Source organism: Vipera ursinii (assembly GCF_947247035.1).
Source record: "Vipera ursinii genome assembly, chromosome: 2".
Taxonomy (NCBI): Eukaryota; Metazoa; Chordata; class Lepidosauria; order Squamata; family Viperidae; genus Vipera; species Vipera ursinii.
In genome coordinates, this window is record NC_139513.1 from 142,315,565 (window position 1) to 142,332,850 (window position 17,286).

Below are 17,286 nucleotides of genomic sequence, written 5' to 3' on the forward strand. Positions count from 1 at the left end.
GAATGTTTTTACCAAAGATGTTCTTTCTGTTTCAGACAATACCAATACTTGCAACTAATATTCCATTTAAACAATGGCAGAGGGATATTTCCAAATTTATATGGCAAGAGAAGAAAACAAGAATTAGACATAAGTTACTGCAAGATGCTAAGGAAAGAGAGCTGTTGGGTTTGCCACATTTGAAATTGTATTTTGAAGCTTGTTGTTTGGTCTGGCTAAAAGAGTGGGTGTACATACCTCCAGAACAATAGGCTACTTGATTTGGAAGGTCATGAATTAAGGTTTGGATGGCACGGTTATTTAAGGATATGATAAAGCTAAAGTAAATGTTGATTTCAACAATCATTTTGTTAGCCTTGCCATACCAAGAATTTACAAAAGAGTTTACAAAACATTATTAAAATTGAATTTGGAAAGTGAACACTTATGGTGGGCCTGTGACAAAGCAAAGAAATATTGAAGTAGGATTCACATTCTAATACAGAAAATTCTTAAATGAATATAAAGATAAAGCCAGAAACTTTTCTTCTGGACCTAATGGAAAAAGACTTGGGAAAAAAATAGCACTCTGATTTTATATACTGTATGTTGATGGCAGCAAGATTATTTATGGACAAAAATGGAAGGCTGTTTCGATTCCCACCATGGATGAATGGCTATAAAAGTTGATGGAGTTAGCAGAGATGGCTAAATTGACTGTTCTGATCAAAGAAAAGAATATAAGTACTTTTGTTTCTACCTGGAAACCCCTTCTGGACATTGTGCTTGAGGTGCAAAAAAATGATACTTTGATTTTGAGTTTTACTGATTAGATTGGTTTCTAACTATAGAAATGGCTAGTTTATACTAATATACAGTAGAAGAGTAAAAACTATCTTGGGTTTTTTGACCCTTCTCCCTTGTCAGTCTAACCAGTCTCAAAGAGCAGGTGCTGTAAGTATAAAATTAAGAAAGACAGCATCATAGGAAAAGCAGGACATACTGTACATGCAACAAACTTTTCCCCTTTAAATTTCCCTTTAGTAATTTACTAAATGGTTAGTAAATTCCCCATCTTTCTCAGCCAGCATTCAACACTTCTGAAAGGCATCAGATTTGGAAAGGCTTGTGCGCTAAACACAAAATTAAAGCAGCATTCCTTAGGATAGGTAATGAGGCAACAGGCCAAGGATATCCAGCATTTTTTTCAAGCCAAGGGCTACTTTTGGTGTTTAGTTTTTTAAAATTCTCCACAGAGTAGGTGAAGTCAGGAAAAATAGAGGATGCTGTCTGTTGTGAGAAACTGGGTGGCTCCAGATTCTAGAATGTCTGGGAAAACAAAGGTGAAATACTGTACATTTAATCTTCGAGGCAGAGTTACTGGGAAAAGAATGTGACACGCTCCTGTCTCCATTACTATTTACTAGTGTCAGTGAGTTGGATATTAGGGGTGGCTTGTATGAGTTGAAAACATGTGTGTTAATGAAACATGGAATGTGTGGGGGTGGTGGGGGTGGAGAAGTAACTGCAATTTCCCTAAATCCCTTCTTTCATCCTGAGAAGTGTGCTAGAGAAGTGTGTAGTGGGGTGCCCCAGGGCTCTGTTCTGGGCCCAGTGCTCTTCAACATCTTCATCAACGATTTGGACGAGGGAACAGACGGGGAACTCATCAAATTTGCAGATGACACCAAGCTGGCAAGAATAGCCAACACTCCAGAAAATAGGCTTAAGATAAAGGAGGATCTGGACAGACTTGAACACTGGGCGCTATTGAACAAAATGAAATTCAGTGGTGAAAAAAGTAAGATTCTACATTTAGACAAGAAAAACCAAATAGATAAGTATAGTATAGGTCAGGGTTATTAAACTCGCAACATTACATGACATGTCACAATGTATCGCGATTTTTTTCCATTGCTAGCAATGGGGTGGGCATGGTTTTGCCATGACGCATTCAGCCCATGGGCCGGCAGTTTGACACCCCTGGTATACGTAGGTGGTACCTGTTCTGTACCAGCCTGCTACCGGCCCTGCAGAAAAGGCAGGGACAACCCCTTTACAAACGGCAAGAGGCTGGAATATGCCTGCCAAATTTATAGCTACAAAAACAAACAAGACACGAACCAAGAAACAGGAGCTTTAAGAAACATGAACCATCCGAGCGGTTGCCTTCAGCAAACCAGTCCTCCCAGACATTCCCCTTATATAGAGTTCAGGGCGTGGCTTCTCTCTGCCTCCTTCCGAGAAGCCCCATTGCCTTCCTCTGTTTACTCCTAATTGACTGCCTCCTGCGTCGGGCGTCCTTGAACAGGGCCAGCTGTGGGTCATCTTCATCCACACTGTCTGGCTCACACAGCTGGGTCTCCGTGGTCACCAAGTGGGAGGGGCCTGGCTGAGGGCTCTCATCAGCAAGATCTTCAACCCCCTCAGCAAGGTCTTCAACACCCCCCTCCTCCTCTGAGTCGTCCAACCCAACTGCTGAACCCACAGGCTGACCCTGAATCACAACAGTACCTTGCTCAATAGTAGCAAGTGTGAGAGGGATCTTGGAGTCCTAGTGGACAATCACTTAAATATGAGCCAGCAGTGTGCTGTAGCTGCCAAAAAAGTCAACACAGTGCTAGGCTATATTAACAGAGTGATAGAATCAAGATCACATGAAGTGTTAATACCACTTTACAATGTCTTGGTAAGACCACACCTGGAATACTGCATCCAGTTTTGGTCACCATGATGTAAAAAAGATGTTGAGACTCTGGAAAGAGTACAAAGAAAAGCAACAAAGATGATTAGGGGACTGGAGGCTAAAACATATAAGGAACGGTTGCTGGAATTGGGCATGTCTATGAAGAGAAGGATGAGGGGGGACATGATAGCAGTGTTCCAATATCTCAGGAGCTGCCACAAGGAAGAGGGAGTCAAGCTATTCTCCAAAGCACCTAAAGGCAAGACAAGAAGCAATGGATGGAAACTAACCAGAGAGAGAAGCAACCTAGAACTAAGGAGAAACTTCCTGACAGTTAGAACAATTAACCAGTGGAACATCCTGCCTCCAGAAGCTGTGAATGCTCCAACACTGGAAGTTTTTAAGAAGAGCCTGGACAGCTATTTGTCTGAAATGGGTTTCCTGCCTGAGCAGGGGGTTGGACTAGATGCCTCCAAGGTCCCTTCCAACGTTGTTGTTATTGTTGTTATCCAACCTTCAGGAGCAACTTTAGAATACATGCAAAGCAGAAAGATGTCTCAGAAAGGAAGCAAAAATTGCCAGCTCCTATGATTCAGTTCCCTAGCTTTAATGTCATAATATTTTATCTCTTTCTTTCATATTTTCATGTACTGTTGTGCTTAACTGTTAGCTGTGCTGACATGCCAGTGTAAAAATGATCAATCAACATGGGATGTAATCAAATTTGGATTACAGTAGAACTTTAATGTCATCTGAATCATAATTTCTTCATAACACTTGGCTTTTTATTTTTAGTTAGCAAGGATACATTGTGAGTTCCAAATAATGCAATACTTAATTCTGTCATATCAAGGTAGGGGAAAAGAAACCTACTGTGTGTTTACTCAGAAGTAAGCCTCTGATTTCAATGTGATTTACTCTCAGGTAACTATGGGTAGCCTTAAGCAATCAGCTTTTATTTTGTCCTTCATTGGCCACATATATTAAAACTGTCCAAGCTTCAGATTAAATTATGATTTAATGATACACTTGTGGCCATGAATTGTACTTGCATCCAGCCAAAGAAGATAATCACACTTTATGGGTCTGTTCTTGAGAAGCAGGAGCAATCATATTAGTGTGGCTATTTTTTAATGGTCATTTGGGTTTCAATTACATCTACTGAATTGGTACATGGGCTCGGAGAGAAGTATGTTAAATATGGTTATGGCAATCGTATCAAGGATTTTAAGAGTGGAAGTGGAAACAGTTTGCCTGTCTGAGACTTCCAGCTTCTATACCCCCCCTGAAATCCCTCCAAAACATTGAAAGAGCTAAATGTCGCTTGATATCTCTTGCCTCCAGATGTTCAGAAGTGCAAGATATAGCCCCCAATTCTTAGGTAACTGCCCAATCTTGCAATAAACCAAACTGCTATTATGGCTTATGGTGTTTGCACAAATAGATCAAAGTCTTGTAAGCCATATAACAGAGTTTGGGGGCCAGTTGTCTTTCTATTGCCTTTTTCCATTTCAGTTGGGAAGTGGAGCGTTTTAGAGTTCATCCCACCAATTCAGCACTTGCTAGCCCATCACCACTTATGATTCTACCTTAGGTCTGAGGTCTACAGACAAGACATATAATACAAATTAAGCACACAAAAATTCAGTCTTGAGGTTCAGGCAGCCAAGCAAGGGTCAACAGCCAGTCCAAGAGTCAGAGTTTCAAGTTTCTTATAGAAGCTGAAAACAACTAGCACAGCAGACATAGAAAATCAGATAATTGTTTCTAAATCTTACATAAGGCTGTTTTTAGTTAAGCCAGGTGGCTCTTGTTCGACAAGGGGGTCTCAGTGAGCATCTTTCTTCTGCTCTCAACTCTACTCCCAGAGCCCAAAGGCTTGGAAGTTACATTCCATCACCTAATTATTCCAGCTGTTCTGATGCTCCCTGTGTTATTGCCTCAACTGATTCCTGGCTTGGTGTCTCCATGGTTCAGCTGGAACTACTTCTTCTGATTCAGAGTTGTTTAGGTCCTGGCTTTGACACTAACACAGGGGTAGGCGACCTTGGCTCTTTGATGACTCATGGACTTCAACTCCCAGAATTCCTGAGCTATGCTGGCTCAGGAATTCTGGGAGTTGAAGTCCATGAGTCATCAAAGAGCCAAGGTTGCCTACCCCTGCACTAACAAGTACTTTTTAATTGATTGTCCTTAAAGGCCTAAACGTATGACTCTGGAAAGCTGTCTAGCTTTTCAAAGACCCATTTTTAAGCAGAAATTATTAAAATTAGCTTTATGCCAAATGTAGATCTAGAATAGCATCTGTTACATCTTAAGCATCTCACCTGATATATAAGCTAACCAGCTATGTTTATTTGTTGAATAAAAAATACCTAGGTTATTGACTGTGGAGGGACATGGGGAATTTGCCTTGAAAGACAGGAGGAAGAACTGCTATCAAGGCAATAATCAGATAAAAGGCACTTGAACCCAGGCCAAAAAAAGTAACTTGAGAAAACATCTCAAACAAGCCCCTCCTTAATTCTCACTAAAATAAAGCGAGGGAAGGGGAAGCACCTTCAGATTTTACTACTATAGCTATTACAGTAAAAGTAGTCTTGATTTATAGAGCATTGGTTTGTTAGTCTGCTCTATCTTGTTGGCCCAACCCTGATCTTCAAATATTAAATTATATTAGAGGACCCATTTTCATTATCCTGTCATTCTTCCTCCTGATGCCTCTGGATTCACAAGCATTCCTGCCGTGAAAATAAATGTAAAACAGGTAAGAATGTGACTAGCTTAGAAAATGATAAATTCTTTAGCTCAAATCCATACAGAAAAGTAAAGTGCTGAAGGCAGAACAAAAGAATACCAGATGTTTGTATCTAATGTTTCACTCTTTCTAAATGCCACATCATGGTTAACCACAACATTCAAGAAATTGTTTAGACCTCCCCTGCCCTCCTTTTTCAGCTATGATAAATGGCCCAACAATGTGTTACGATAGTATAATGGTAGACTTGCATGCCTGGAGGAACTGTAATGCCATAATTTATTTTCCCCAGGTATTCATTTTCCTAACCAGCCTTAATAGAGATGACAGGAAAGAATTCAGGTAAATCACAGTTAACAGCGGGGGGGGGGGGGGGGAGAATTCCCAGGACTCCATAGTTAGTCTGACCATTGGTGAGAATTATGGGAATTGAAATATGATCTTTTGAGGGTCCCCAAGCTGGAGAAGAATGTTTAAAGAATAACGAAAGCCCTGGGACTTTCTTGAATGTGGATTTTGCTTGCAGTTGTCAATCTGGAAATGCATTCCAGTGAAGTCGCTGGGATTTAATCTGGGGAAAAAAATATCAAATCTCATTGTGGCTCTTGTCCAAATTGTAAAATGCAATTAACAGGGGACTTACATCCCGTTTTATGTCCCTTCAGCCCTCAGGTATGTTACAGAATACCATGAAAAGAATACAATCAATTCGATAATAAATAAATATTTAACTTTTTAAAAAAGATTCATCTAATTATAAACAATTTATATGTATATATGCGTATACTTTACTAAAAGCACCGATGACTTTCTTTCCATGGGAAAAATCCTACAACCACTGCAGTAAAGGGCAAAAGTCCTGTGCTGTTTCAAACTGCATCTACTTTATCAGGCTAATAAAAAAGATGAAGGGAGACTGACTAGGCTAGAAGGGGTGGTAAAGAGCAATTTCAACAGTTTATTTTTAGTTGTTTTGCAAACCTTCAAACCTACCAGGGCAACTCTTTCTAACAGGCCGTTTATCGCCATAGCACCCATTTTGCTGATGTGCCTGCATTAGAGGTGCTAAATTCTGAATGTCCCCACCAGTCCCAAAAAGCTGTTTAAAGAAAGGCGAAGCAGAGGAAAGTTTAAGCTTTCCAAACAAAAAGATGGGATTCTTCCCCATGACATTATTTTAATCAATCAGAATAGAGCTGGAAGAGAACTTGGAGGTCTTCTAATCTAGACCTATCCTCTGCTCTAGCAGGAGACCCTCCCTATATCATTCCAGAGAAATGGCTGTCCAATCTCTTCTTAAAAACCTCCAGTGACGGAGCACCCACAACTTCTGAGGGCAAGCTGTTCCACTGGTTAATTGTCCTCAAGGTTAGGAAATTTCTCCTTATTTCCATGTTGCTTCTCTCCTTAATTAGTTTCCATCCATTGTTTCTTGTCCTGCCCTCTAGTGCTTTGGAGAGTAGCTTGACTCCCTCTTCTTTGTGGCAGCCCCTCAAATACTGGAATCCTGCTATCATGTCACCCCTAGTCCTTTTCTCTAGACTAAAGGTAAAGGTAAAGGTTCCCCCACACATGCGTGCTAGTCATTTCCAACTCTAGGGGCCGGTGCTCATCTCCGTTTCGAAGCCGAAGAGCCAGCGCTTGTCCGAGGACATCTCCGTGGTCATGTGGCTGACATGACTGGATGCCAAAGGCGCACGGAACGCTGTTACCTTCCCACCATAGTGGTCCCTATTTTTCTACTTGCATTTTTACATGCTTTCGAACTGCTAGGTTGGCAGAAGCTGGGACGAGTAACAGGCGCTCACTCTGTTACACAGCACTCGGGATTCAACCCGCCATACTGCCAACCATCTGATCGACAAGTTCAGCGTCCTAACCTACTGAGCCACCGCATCCCTTCTCTAGACTAGCCATACCCAATTCCAGCAACCGTTCTTCACGTTTTTCGTCTCCAGGCCCTTAATCATCTTAGTTATTAAGGATCTTTTTGATCGTTCCCTCACTACAAAGATGGACGTCTGTGGTGATAATGGTTACTAATTTACCATACGGGTTATGTATGAAATGGCAATGATTTTATAAAAGCTGCTTTTATTTCTGCACCTACAAACGTAAAGGGTTGCGAAATTGGGAAATCTCAGAAGAGGCATTAGGATGGCAAAACAACAATACAAACAAAAGGTGGAGAACCACTTAGCGAATAACGATTCGAGGCAAGTATGGCAGGGACTGCAGCACGTAACCAACTATAAGGGCAGCACGAGGAGCATGGCAAACACCGATGCCTCATTGGCTGAGGAACTGAATATCTTCTTCGCCCGCTACGAGGTTAAAAGACCAGACCCCGTAGCCTTTGCTGGCCGGCCTTCTGACTCTCAGCCACTCACCCTGTGTGAACACCAAGTGAGAGCTGTATTGAAGGCTGTGAATCCCAGCAAAGCCGCAGGCCCAGATGGGGTGCTGGGGATAGTGGTCAGGAATTGTGCCGATCAATTAGCAGTGGTCCTGGCAAGGATTTTTAACACCTCCTTGCAAACGGTATGTCTACCATCATGCTTGAAAGCAGCTACCATTGTCCCTGTCCCCAAGAAAACTGCAGTTGAGTGCCTGAATGACTACAGACCTATTGCATTAATGTCTGTAGTCATGAAATGCTTCGAAAGATTGGTTCTCCAACATCTTAGGACATGCCTCCCACTGGACTTTGATAAACATCAATTTGCCTACAGGGGAAATAGGTCGACAGACGATGCCATAGCTACTGCTTTACACTCTGTAGCAAGTCATCTCGAGAGACCTGGAAGTTACATCAGGATGCTTTTTGTTGACTACAGCTCGGCTTTCAACATCATTTTGCCGAGCATTCTCATCGAGAAGCTGACTGACTTGAAATTCTCCCCCGCCATCTGCCATTGGATTCAAGACTTTCTTAGGAATCGGTTACAAACAGTGAGGGTCGGGTCTGCTTTGTCCACCACCCTGAAGCTTTGCACCGGCACGCCACAGGGCTGTGTGCTTAGCCCCTACCTGTACTCTTTATACACTTATGATTGTGTATCATCTGACCCATCCACTGCGATAATCAAATTCTCAGATGATACAATTGTGGTGGGTCTTATTACAGGTGGGGATGAGACAGCATATAGGGCGGAGGTACAAAAACTATCCATATGGTATAGTAACAACAACTTGCACCTAAACATTGGCAAGACGAAAGAGATGGTGTTAGACTTCCGGAGAAAAAAAGGAGGAACCTGCCCCACTTTACATTGGGGAGGACTGTGTGGAGAGAGTTTCCTCCTTTAAATTTCTGGGAGTCTACCTCTGTGAAGATCTGACCTGGAAAGTTAACATAACCCAGGTGGCTAGAAAGGCCCAACAGAGGCTTCACTTTCTTAGGGTCTTGCGGAAGAACAGGGTAGAAAACGGCTAATGACCCTCTTTTACCGGTCTACTATAGAGAGCGTCCTCTCGTATGGTATTGTGGTTTGGTATGCCGGTTTGACAGCCGCGGACAGGAAAGTATTACAGAGGGCAGTGAGCACAGCACAAGACATTGTGGGCTGTCCCCTGACACCACTGGATGACAACGCCAGGGCTCATTGCCTTGGAAGAGTGAGGAAGATTCTCAGGGATGACTCTCACCCCGTACTGTATCTCTTTACTCTCCTACCATCCAGTAGGAGATATAGGAGTATAGCCAGCCAACAGCCTGAAAAATAGCTTTTATCTGTGGGCTGTTAGGCTTTTAAATGGGATATAATCTCTATGCACTTATGCAGAATTGATTTGGGAGGCCGGTGTGTGGTGGTTGGTTCACATGGTGTGGTAGGATGGAGGGTTTGTTGTCACTGTGTGTTGGGGGGAGAGAGGGGGGGGGAGAGAGCGGGGGGGGGAGGCTCAGCTAATCTCAATGTACACGTTGTACTTTGACAATAAAGGTTTATTATTATTATTTATTATTCAGCGTGATGCATCCTGAACTGATCCAAAAAGTTACCAGAAGGGAAGCTCGATTCGAAACAAGGCTAATATTTCATTTTTAAGGTGCGCCGATGTGCCCGCAGTCAAAAATAAAAAATGACAATAAAGGTTATCTTATCTATTAGCTCGGATTTATTAGCCGGACTCAAACGTGCCGACGTTCAGGGTCGGAACAGGAGGGGAAAAAAGTGCGGTTGTGGGATACCAAATCGCTCTCCCCTCCCGCTTCGAAAAGGAAGCAGACACCCCCCGGGTGATGAGAGCACCCCCGGCCAATCGCGGAAGTTGCAAAGCGAAACGGCTTTAGGAAACACCAGGGAGCAAAAGAGGCTTCTCGACCTCGTGGTATTCCCCGAAGGAAGCGTGTGTGTGGGGGGGGAGCAGACCGCGGGCAGGCGCCTCCCGACGCTGATCTCCAAGCCAGGGCAGGTCTGATCCGGTCCCGCCCGGCACGTGATCCCGGACGCGGAGCTTCTGGGAGGCCAGCCCTGGCGAGCACCTGGAAGGCGGTCGCCAAGCTCCTCCTTCCAGCCTCCGGGAAAGGCACTGGGCAAGCGGTCCCCGACGGGGCAGCCACTGGAGCAGAGGTGGAAGGCGTCGGCTTCAGCTGCTTAAGGGAGAAGGTTGGCGGACGTCGTTCTCGGGTCCGACCTGAAGATCCCGGTCTCTCGAACGGGCCTGAAAAACACAGGCGCAAGCATGGCTTTTGGGAAGAGCCAGAAGGATGCCTTCGGCACCCCCGTGGGCCATCTGATCGGTAAGCGGCGCCTGGCCGCCGGGGAGCTCGCGTCCCCTTCCGTCTTGGCCCGGGCCGTCTCTGAAATTTAGCGGCTCAATCCTGAAACTTCTGCTTTCGGCGCTGGGTAGTAAGTAGCATTGACGCTGCGATGGGACCCAGACGGCGTGCGTGAGGCTCTCGGATTTGTGTTCTCAAAAGGGTTGTGGGGAGAAGGGCTTCATTTTATGGTAACTCGAATCCCAAGCTATTATCCGCTGCCCGCTGGAAATTAAGATTGCTTGCCATGTTAACAGAAACGCCAAGGGCAACCGATTGCTATATAGCAGCGTTTTCCAACCTTAGGAACTTGAAGATGTGTGGACTTCAACTTCCAGAATTCCCCAGCCAGCTATGCTGGCTGGGGAATTCTGGGAGTTGAAGTCCACGCATCTTCAAGTTCCTAAGGTTGGGAAATGCTGCTATATAGGGCACTCGAACCTTCGGTGAGCCTTGGAAGAATGGGGAGAGCAACTGACAGTTTACCTAGCTGGTAAGATTACTTACAGGAAATGTCAGTCAGCAACTGAGAATCAGAACTCGTTGGAAGTGCACATCTGTGCTTTCTGAACATTGCAAGAATGTTTAACCACAACAGGTGTCCAATAGAAGGTAGCATCTGCCGAAGTCTCCTCTTTCAGGGCCAAAAATTGTCGATATAGGCATTAATGCAGTGCTGGTGTTCCTGCATCCTACAGGGCAATGGGTGAAATTCCAGAAGTTGTTGATTAAGATTGATGGACATTAAGGTTCAGTAGCATCTGAGGGCTTTAGGCTCATTTTATCTTGGATGCATACACCCTTGTTGTTGCACTCTGGCTCCTTAAATGTTGAAACGCCACCAAATACAATCTGTTACCATTAGCTGAATTCCCTACATTTTAAAGTCGGCAGACAGATATGTATTTTTATTTATAGGTGGGACCTTGACTTACGACCACAATTCAGCTCAGAATTTGAGCCTTGGTGGAGCAGTGGGCTAATGCCTCCTTAAGTAACACCAGCTGCCTGCAATTAGTGCAGGTTCGCATCCCACCAGGCTCAAGGTTGACTCAGCCTTCCATCCTTCCGAGTTAGGTAAAATGAGGACCCAGATTGTTGGGGGCAATTAAGCTGACTTTGTAATAATGCCGCTTGGGGGGTGTATGAAAGCCCTAATAAGCAGGCATATACATAGAATGAAGGCTACTGCTAAGCTTGTAAGCTGCCCTGAGTCTTCGGAGAAGGGTGGGATATAAATGGAATTAAAAATAAATAAAAATTAAAAAAATTCAGTTGCTAAGCGAGAGAATTGTTCAGTGAATTTCACTCCATTTTTACTACGTTTTTTGCCACGGTTGTTAAGTGAATCGCTGCAGCTGTTAAGTTAGTAGCAAGGTTGTTAAGTGAATCTGGCTTCCCCATTGACTTGGCTTGTCAGAAGGGGATCACATGACAACTGGGACACTCCAGCCATCATAAATATGAGTTAGTTCCCAAGTATTTGAATTTTGACCACATGTCCATTGGGATGCTGCAGTGGTCACAAGTGTGAAAAAAAGGTCATAAGTCACTTTTTTCATGGCCATTGTAACTTCAAACAGTCACTGAATGAACTGTCGTAAGTCGAGGACTATCTGTACTAGATATATATTTGGCCATTCTCATTTTTTTTACTTTGGAAAAGCTGTCTTCTAAGTCTAAATGTCCTACTTTGATCATCTAAAATAACAGTTTGTTCCAAATTGTCTAGCTTTTTAACTGTGAGCCCAATCTTTCCTTTGGCAGCGAAAGCTACTTTTGGAGCCTTGCAGACAGAAGAATGGGGTCAGTTTATGCATATTTGTGACCTTATCAACACAACTGAGGAAGGGTAAGCTGCTTGATGTTCTTTGAAAAGATAAGCGTTCGATCTTTAGCTATGAGGTTAGAGAATGACAATGCTTCTTCATGAATTGCTGCCTATTTTGTTTGTATCATTTTGTTCTTCAGCAGTTGGGGAAACTTGGGGGAATTTTTTTTTGGCTTTTGTGGAACTTGAGGCTAAGAAATATAAGATGATAGTCTTTCAGGTTTCAAAGAAGACACTGATTTGCAGTTCATTTCTGGATGTGGAGGTGGCTCTGCTGTCCCAGGCTAGAAGCACCGAATTTAGCACAGTGGAAAGGCATGGGAAGTCCATTGTTGTGGTAATTGTGGGTGATGCTCTGTGATGCCACTCTGTTTTTTATCAGTTTTGGGTGGCACGTGTCTTCAAAGCTGGTGAAGGCTTCATAGCAGAGGCCTTGTCAGCAGCTGCAGCTTCTTGTTCTCTTAGCTCAGGGGTGTCAAACCTTGGTGGAGCAGTGGGCTAATGCCTCCTTAAGTAACACCAGCTGCCTGCAATTAGTGCAGGTTCGCATCCCACCAGGCTCAAGGTTGACTCAGCCTTCCATCCTTCCGAGGTAGGTAAAATGAGGACCCAGATTGTTGGGGGCAATTAAGCTGACTTTGTAATAATGCCGCTTGGGGTGTGTGTGAAAGCCCTAATAAGCAGGCATATGCATAGAATGAAGGCTACTGCTAAGCTTGTAAGCTGCCCTGAGTCTTCGGAGAAGGGCGGGATATAAATGGAATAAAAAAAACTCGCAATGTCACATGACGTGTCACAACGTATCACGACTTTTTTGCCATTGCCAGCAATGGGGTGAGCACGGTTTTGCTATGATGCATCTGGCCCACAGGCCGGCAGTTTGACATCCCTGTCCTAGCTGGAAGTCACAGTGGTGTGGGATTTCTTTCGCAATGTCTTTGTAACGCTTGTATGATCAACCTTGAGATCTCCTCCAGACTCCAGTACACAATAGAATAACTAGAGAGGTATATAGCACTCATCCATTCTGATGACATGTCTCACATATCTCACAATTATTATTTACTTAAACTTTATTTTTAAGAAGTAAAATAAATATAAGTTTAAAAAAAATTCACAAAATGTTCCCTGAAAACAATGCATTCACAATTCTGATTGAATGATGCGGGAAGAGATTTGCACGATTAGGGGGGAAAAACAACTGCCAACCAGACCGAGTGGTGTTTACGGTTTACCCATTTTAGCTTTATATGAAGTTGTAGGAACTCCTTCATCTGATGCATGTTAGGGGTTGCCAACTTTCACCGAGTCCCTCTTGCTTGCCTTTAAGTGGGGCTTGATTGACATGAGACCCATGTAAAAGTTTCTTCATGTGCTGTGAAATCTTCATCTTGACATTTTTTTTAAAATCACAGGCAGCGAGAAATGAATACAGTTTGAAAATGGATATTGCTATATGTTTTTGATATTGTGATTACTGTTGCCCCATGAGTTGGATTTGAATGTGAATTGTCCGGTGTCTCTGGAACAGACTATAAACGCAAATAAATAAATAAATAAATAGATAATAAATAGACAAATAGCATATATTAGGCAATCCTAGTTTCCTGGTAGCTGTACTTGTATCCTGCCTCCCATAAAAACTCATATTTGTTGGTACTTGTTCATTAAATGTGTCTGTAAATGAATGACAGTGTATACTTAGAAAACATGGTGAGTAAAGCAGTTCTGTAATGGTCGTATATAGAATCTATAGTAAGGTGTCTATCTGTTATCTGGGCAATTCTGGAAGTTGAAATCCACAAGTCTTAAAGTTGCCAAAATTGGACACCCCTGATTTATAGGATCTTGCAAGTTTGACTAGAGCCTTCACTGTTTTTTAGCATTTGAATAGATGTGAGCAATAGTAGCTATTCTTATCCCTTTTCTCCTGTCCAGTCATGTCCAACTGTAGGGGGTGGCGCACATCTCCATTCTTAGCTGAGGATGTCAGTGTTGTTCAAAGACACTTCCATGGTCATTTGATCAACTTCACTATATGCCAATGAAGCGCGTTCGAAGCTGGAGTGTTGCTGTGTGTCAGAGCTTTTGTCATCCACTCCAATTCCTGTCCACCTAGCACAGGGGTAGGCAACCTTGGCTCTTTTATGACTCGTGGACTTCAACTCCCAGAATTCCTGAGCTGGCTGGCTGAAGAATTCTGGGAGTTGAAGTCCACGAGTCATAAAAGATCCAAGGTTGCCTACCCCTGACCTAGCAGTTCAAAAGCGTGCAAACGCGAGTAGATAAATAGGTACCACTTCAGTGGGCTCATTAACAGGGACATGAAAGGAGCTCCCAAGTGCAAATTGGAAACCAGCAAAGATGTTGCAATTAACAGTCACATGATCGCAAGGTGGGCAACTGGTCATATAAGTGAGCCGGTTGCCTGAATTGCAATCATGTGACTATGGGGACGGGCAACAATTGTAAGTTCAAATTTAGGTCATAAGTCTCCTTTACGGAGGTTGTTGCTAATTCAAATCTTGTTTAAGCAAACGGTCATGAATCAAGGACTACCTTTAATTACATTGGTGTCCTGCCTTCAAAAAAATGCAGAGAAGTCCATTATCCTGAGAGCAACCCTGGGATGTGTCTTTGCCTGAGAAAGAGTGTTTGATCAGTGAGTCTTGTGACTAAATGACATTCATGCCAATGCTCAGTCCACAAGCTGTATTTCCAGGAGACCTTTGAAGCAGGAACTACAGGGCATCTAGCAGAAAACATCCTGTTTGAGGTGTGTAACTTTGCAAAGAAGCAGCATGGTATTTTGAGCATGTAATTCTATGTCCTGAGGTTTGTTGTTTAAGAACTACAATACTAGTTGAAACTGACTTTTTAATTGTACCATAACTCTTACTTATGGATGAGTTAGGGCTCTCTTTTACTAATATTCAAAAGAGTTCTAGTAATATTCAAAACTCTCCCAAGTGTACCCCTTATTTGTTAACTACTGCTATGTAAGGGTAACATATCCTGATTTGCTTGAAATGACAGTACCTCTTTTGCCAACATGCAAAAAAAACCCAAACAAACTACTTTCAACCTACTTCACATAACACAAGGATAGAGGCAAATGCCATTTCTGAATTGATATTATTGCACAAATGGTGCAACTTGTCCTTGCATCAGATGTCACATTGTCATTAAAGCACAGAATCGTACTATTTGCATGACAATATGACATACTGATTTGTTATTGTGACTTGCAATGGAGGTTGCTGCACAATGGGAAACTGTCCTGAAAGTGCTGAACTACAGTTACTAGCATTCCTTACCATTAGCCATGATTGTTGAAGACTGCTGAGAATGATAGTTCAGCAGCTCTGAAAATCCAAAAATGTGTGGACATAGTTCAGTGTATGAAGTAGCAATAAACACAACATCTAGAATCTTGGATGAGTTATCAGGAGCTACATATCAGAGCTCTTGAATGTAACTCTTCCTTTTCCACGCACATATACTCTGGTATATCTTGGCTGCTTTCTTTCAGTAGAGAAAAAGAATCTATCTTAATCTTATTGGGTGTGCTTTAGTCTAGATTACGGGTCCCCAATCCCCGCTCTGTGGACTGGCACTGATCCGCGGCATGTTAGAAATCGGTCCGCACAAACAAGTGAAGTCCCATCCGAGGGATGTAGGCAGCACACAAAACCATGTCCCTTCCAGTTCACGGAAAAACCTCTCTCCACAGAACTGGTTCCTGTTGCCCAAAAGGTTGGGGACCACTGGTCTAGATGACTTGTTGCTTAACAAGTTATTTTGAGAATGTTTGCAGTTATGATGGCTGCTGAATGGGTACCTTACAGCCCATAAAACATCCCTGACCGTCATAAATGGTCACACCACATGCCCCCTGAGGTCATGTGGCTGCATATAGGGCAGGTCAGCTTTACGACCCATTGTGCAGCATTCCTCAGCCATGTGACCACAATTCCAGCTAAAAATGCCCATTCAAATGAACAGGTTTATTAATAACTGCCATGTTCTTTTAACGATTAAAAACCATCACAAAAAAGGCCTGGCAATTACTTCCAGTTATGTGGATGCCTTGTCTTACGACTGTAACAATTTATAATGGTAATTTCAGGCTCAATTACAGTTATAATTCAAGGACTACCTGTAGGTCTTTAACCAGCATAGCCAAAGAGAGTGAGAGTCCCACATATTTTGAAGACTGCAGTCTGTGAGAATCATTACTTAAAGAGAAATTTTTGCCCAAAGCAAAACTGGAATAAAATAAGCGTTATCTCTTACTGTTTGCTCCTCTATACACATTAAGATATAGGCTGATGTTTATATGCATTTAGAAGTATTGCTTATTGCTAATCCTGGGTTTATTTTTCTGGGATGGGTTTTGTTGTTTTGGTAGGGATTATTCTCTGGACTCCAGCCATAGCCTTTTATTTATACTTTAGCAGTGGAACCTGTTCTTCTTTTTAAAAATGTTTCCTGGATGGCTTACAAATATAATAATAATAAAGTAAACCAGCAACAAAGCCTGAACCCAATCAACAAAAAACAGCAACTCATAGTTACAACAGAATTACCCAGCCAAAGGCAATATCAGTGTTATTGCTGTGGACCTATCCTCTAAGCAATTTCCAACCATGCAAAGAAAATTGGCACATTGTTTTGAAAGATGTCTCAGTTTAATTTAATTTATTAAATTTGTTCTAGTTGCCCACTCTATTAGATTCTGGGTGACTTTCAAAACCCAGAAATAATAGATTAAAAACAATTAAACATAAACTGGGAGCCCATACTAAAATGCTAAGCCATTAGATATTTTTTTTATTTTATTTTATGATGGGCCCTCCACAAATGCATCAGCTAAATGTGTTAACCTCAGTTTAAAAACTGGTTTTTAAATTCCTTTCAGAATCGCAGGAAAGTGGGTCCCATTCATATCTCTGAGAGAGGCTTTGCAGTGGGCAGGCATTGTGGCAGTAAAGGCATACTTCCTCTATCCTATAAAGCAGCAGCCCCCAATCTTTTTTTGGCACCAGGGACCGGTTCCGTGATGTGGGCAACTATAACAATTTTTTTTAAAATTAAAAATACAATGTAATCACACAAATGAGCCAGTGTGAAGTAATCAATAAAATATTGGATTAAGAGTAGGGAGACCCAGGTTTGAGTTCCTGACCTCACCCACAGAAGCTGTAATGTTACTCCTCTAAAACAGTCTTTCCATGGGGAGATATACAGTACCTTCTCCCTTTCCTAAC

General features: G+C 42.7%; 1 protein-coding gene and 1 long non-coding RNA gene across 2 annotated transcripts in view; one reads left to right on the forward strand and one right to left on the reverse strand.

The window, feature by feature from the left end:
- Window positions 1-17,286, reverse strand: part of LOC310635062 — a 792,702-nt gene that overhangs the window by 480,988 nt on the left and 294,428 nt on the right. The window lies entirely within an intron of this gene.
- Window positions 9,930-17,286, forward strand: part of TOM1L1 (target of myb1 like 1 membrane trafficking protein) — a 46,026-nt gene continuing 38,669 nt past the window's right edge. The window contains exons 1-2 of the mRNA XM_083353625.1: window positions 9,930-10,167; window positions 11,953-12,037. Coding sequence (XP_083209751.1) covers window positions 10,110-10,167; window positions 11,953-12,037 — 143 coding nt within the window. The 5' untranslated portion in view covers window positions 9,930-10,109. The remainder of the gene's footprint in view (window positions 10,168-11,952; window positions 12,038-17,286) is intronic.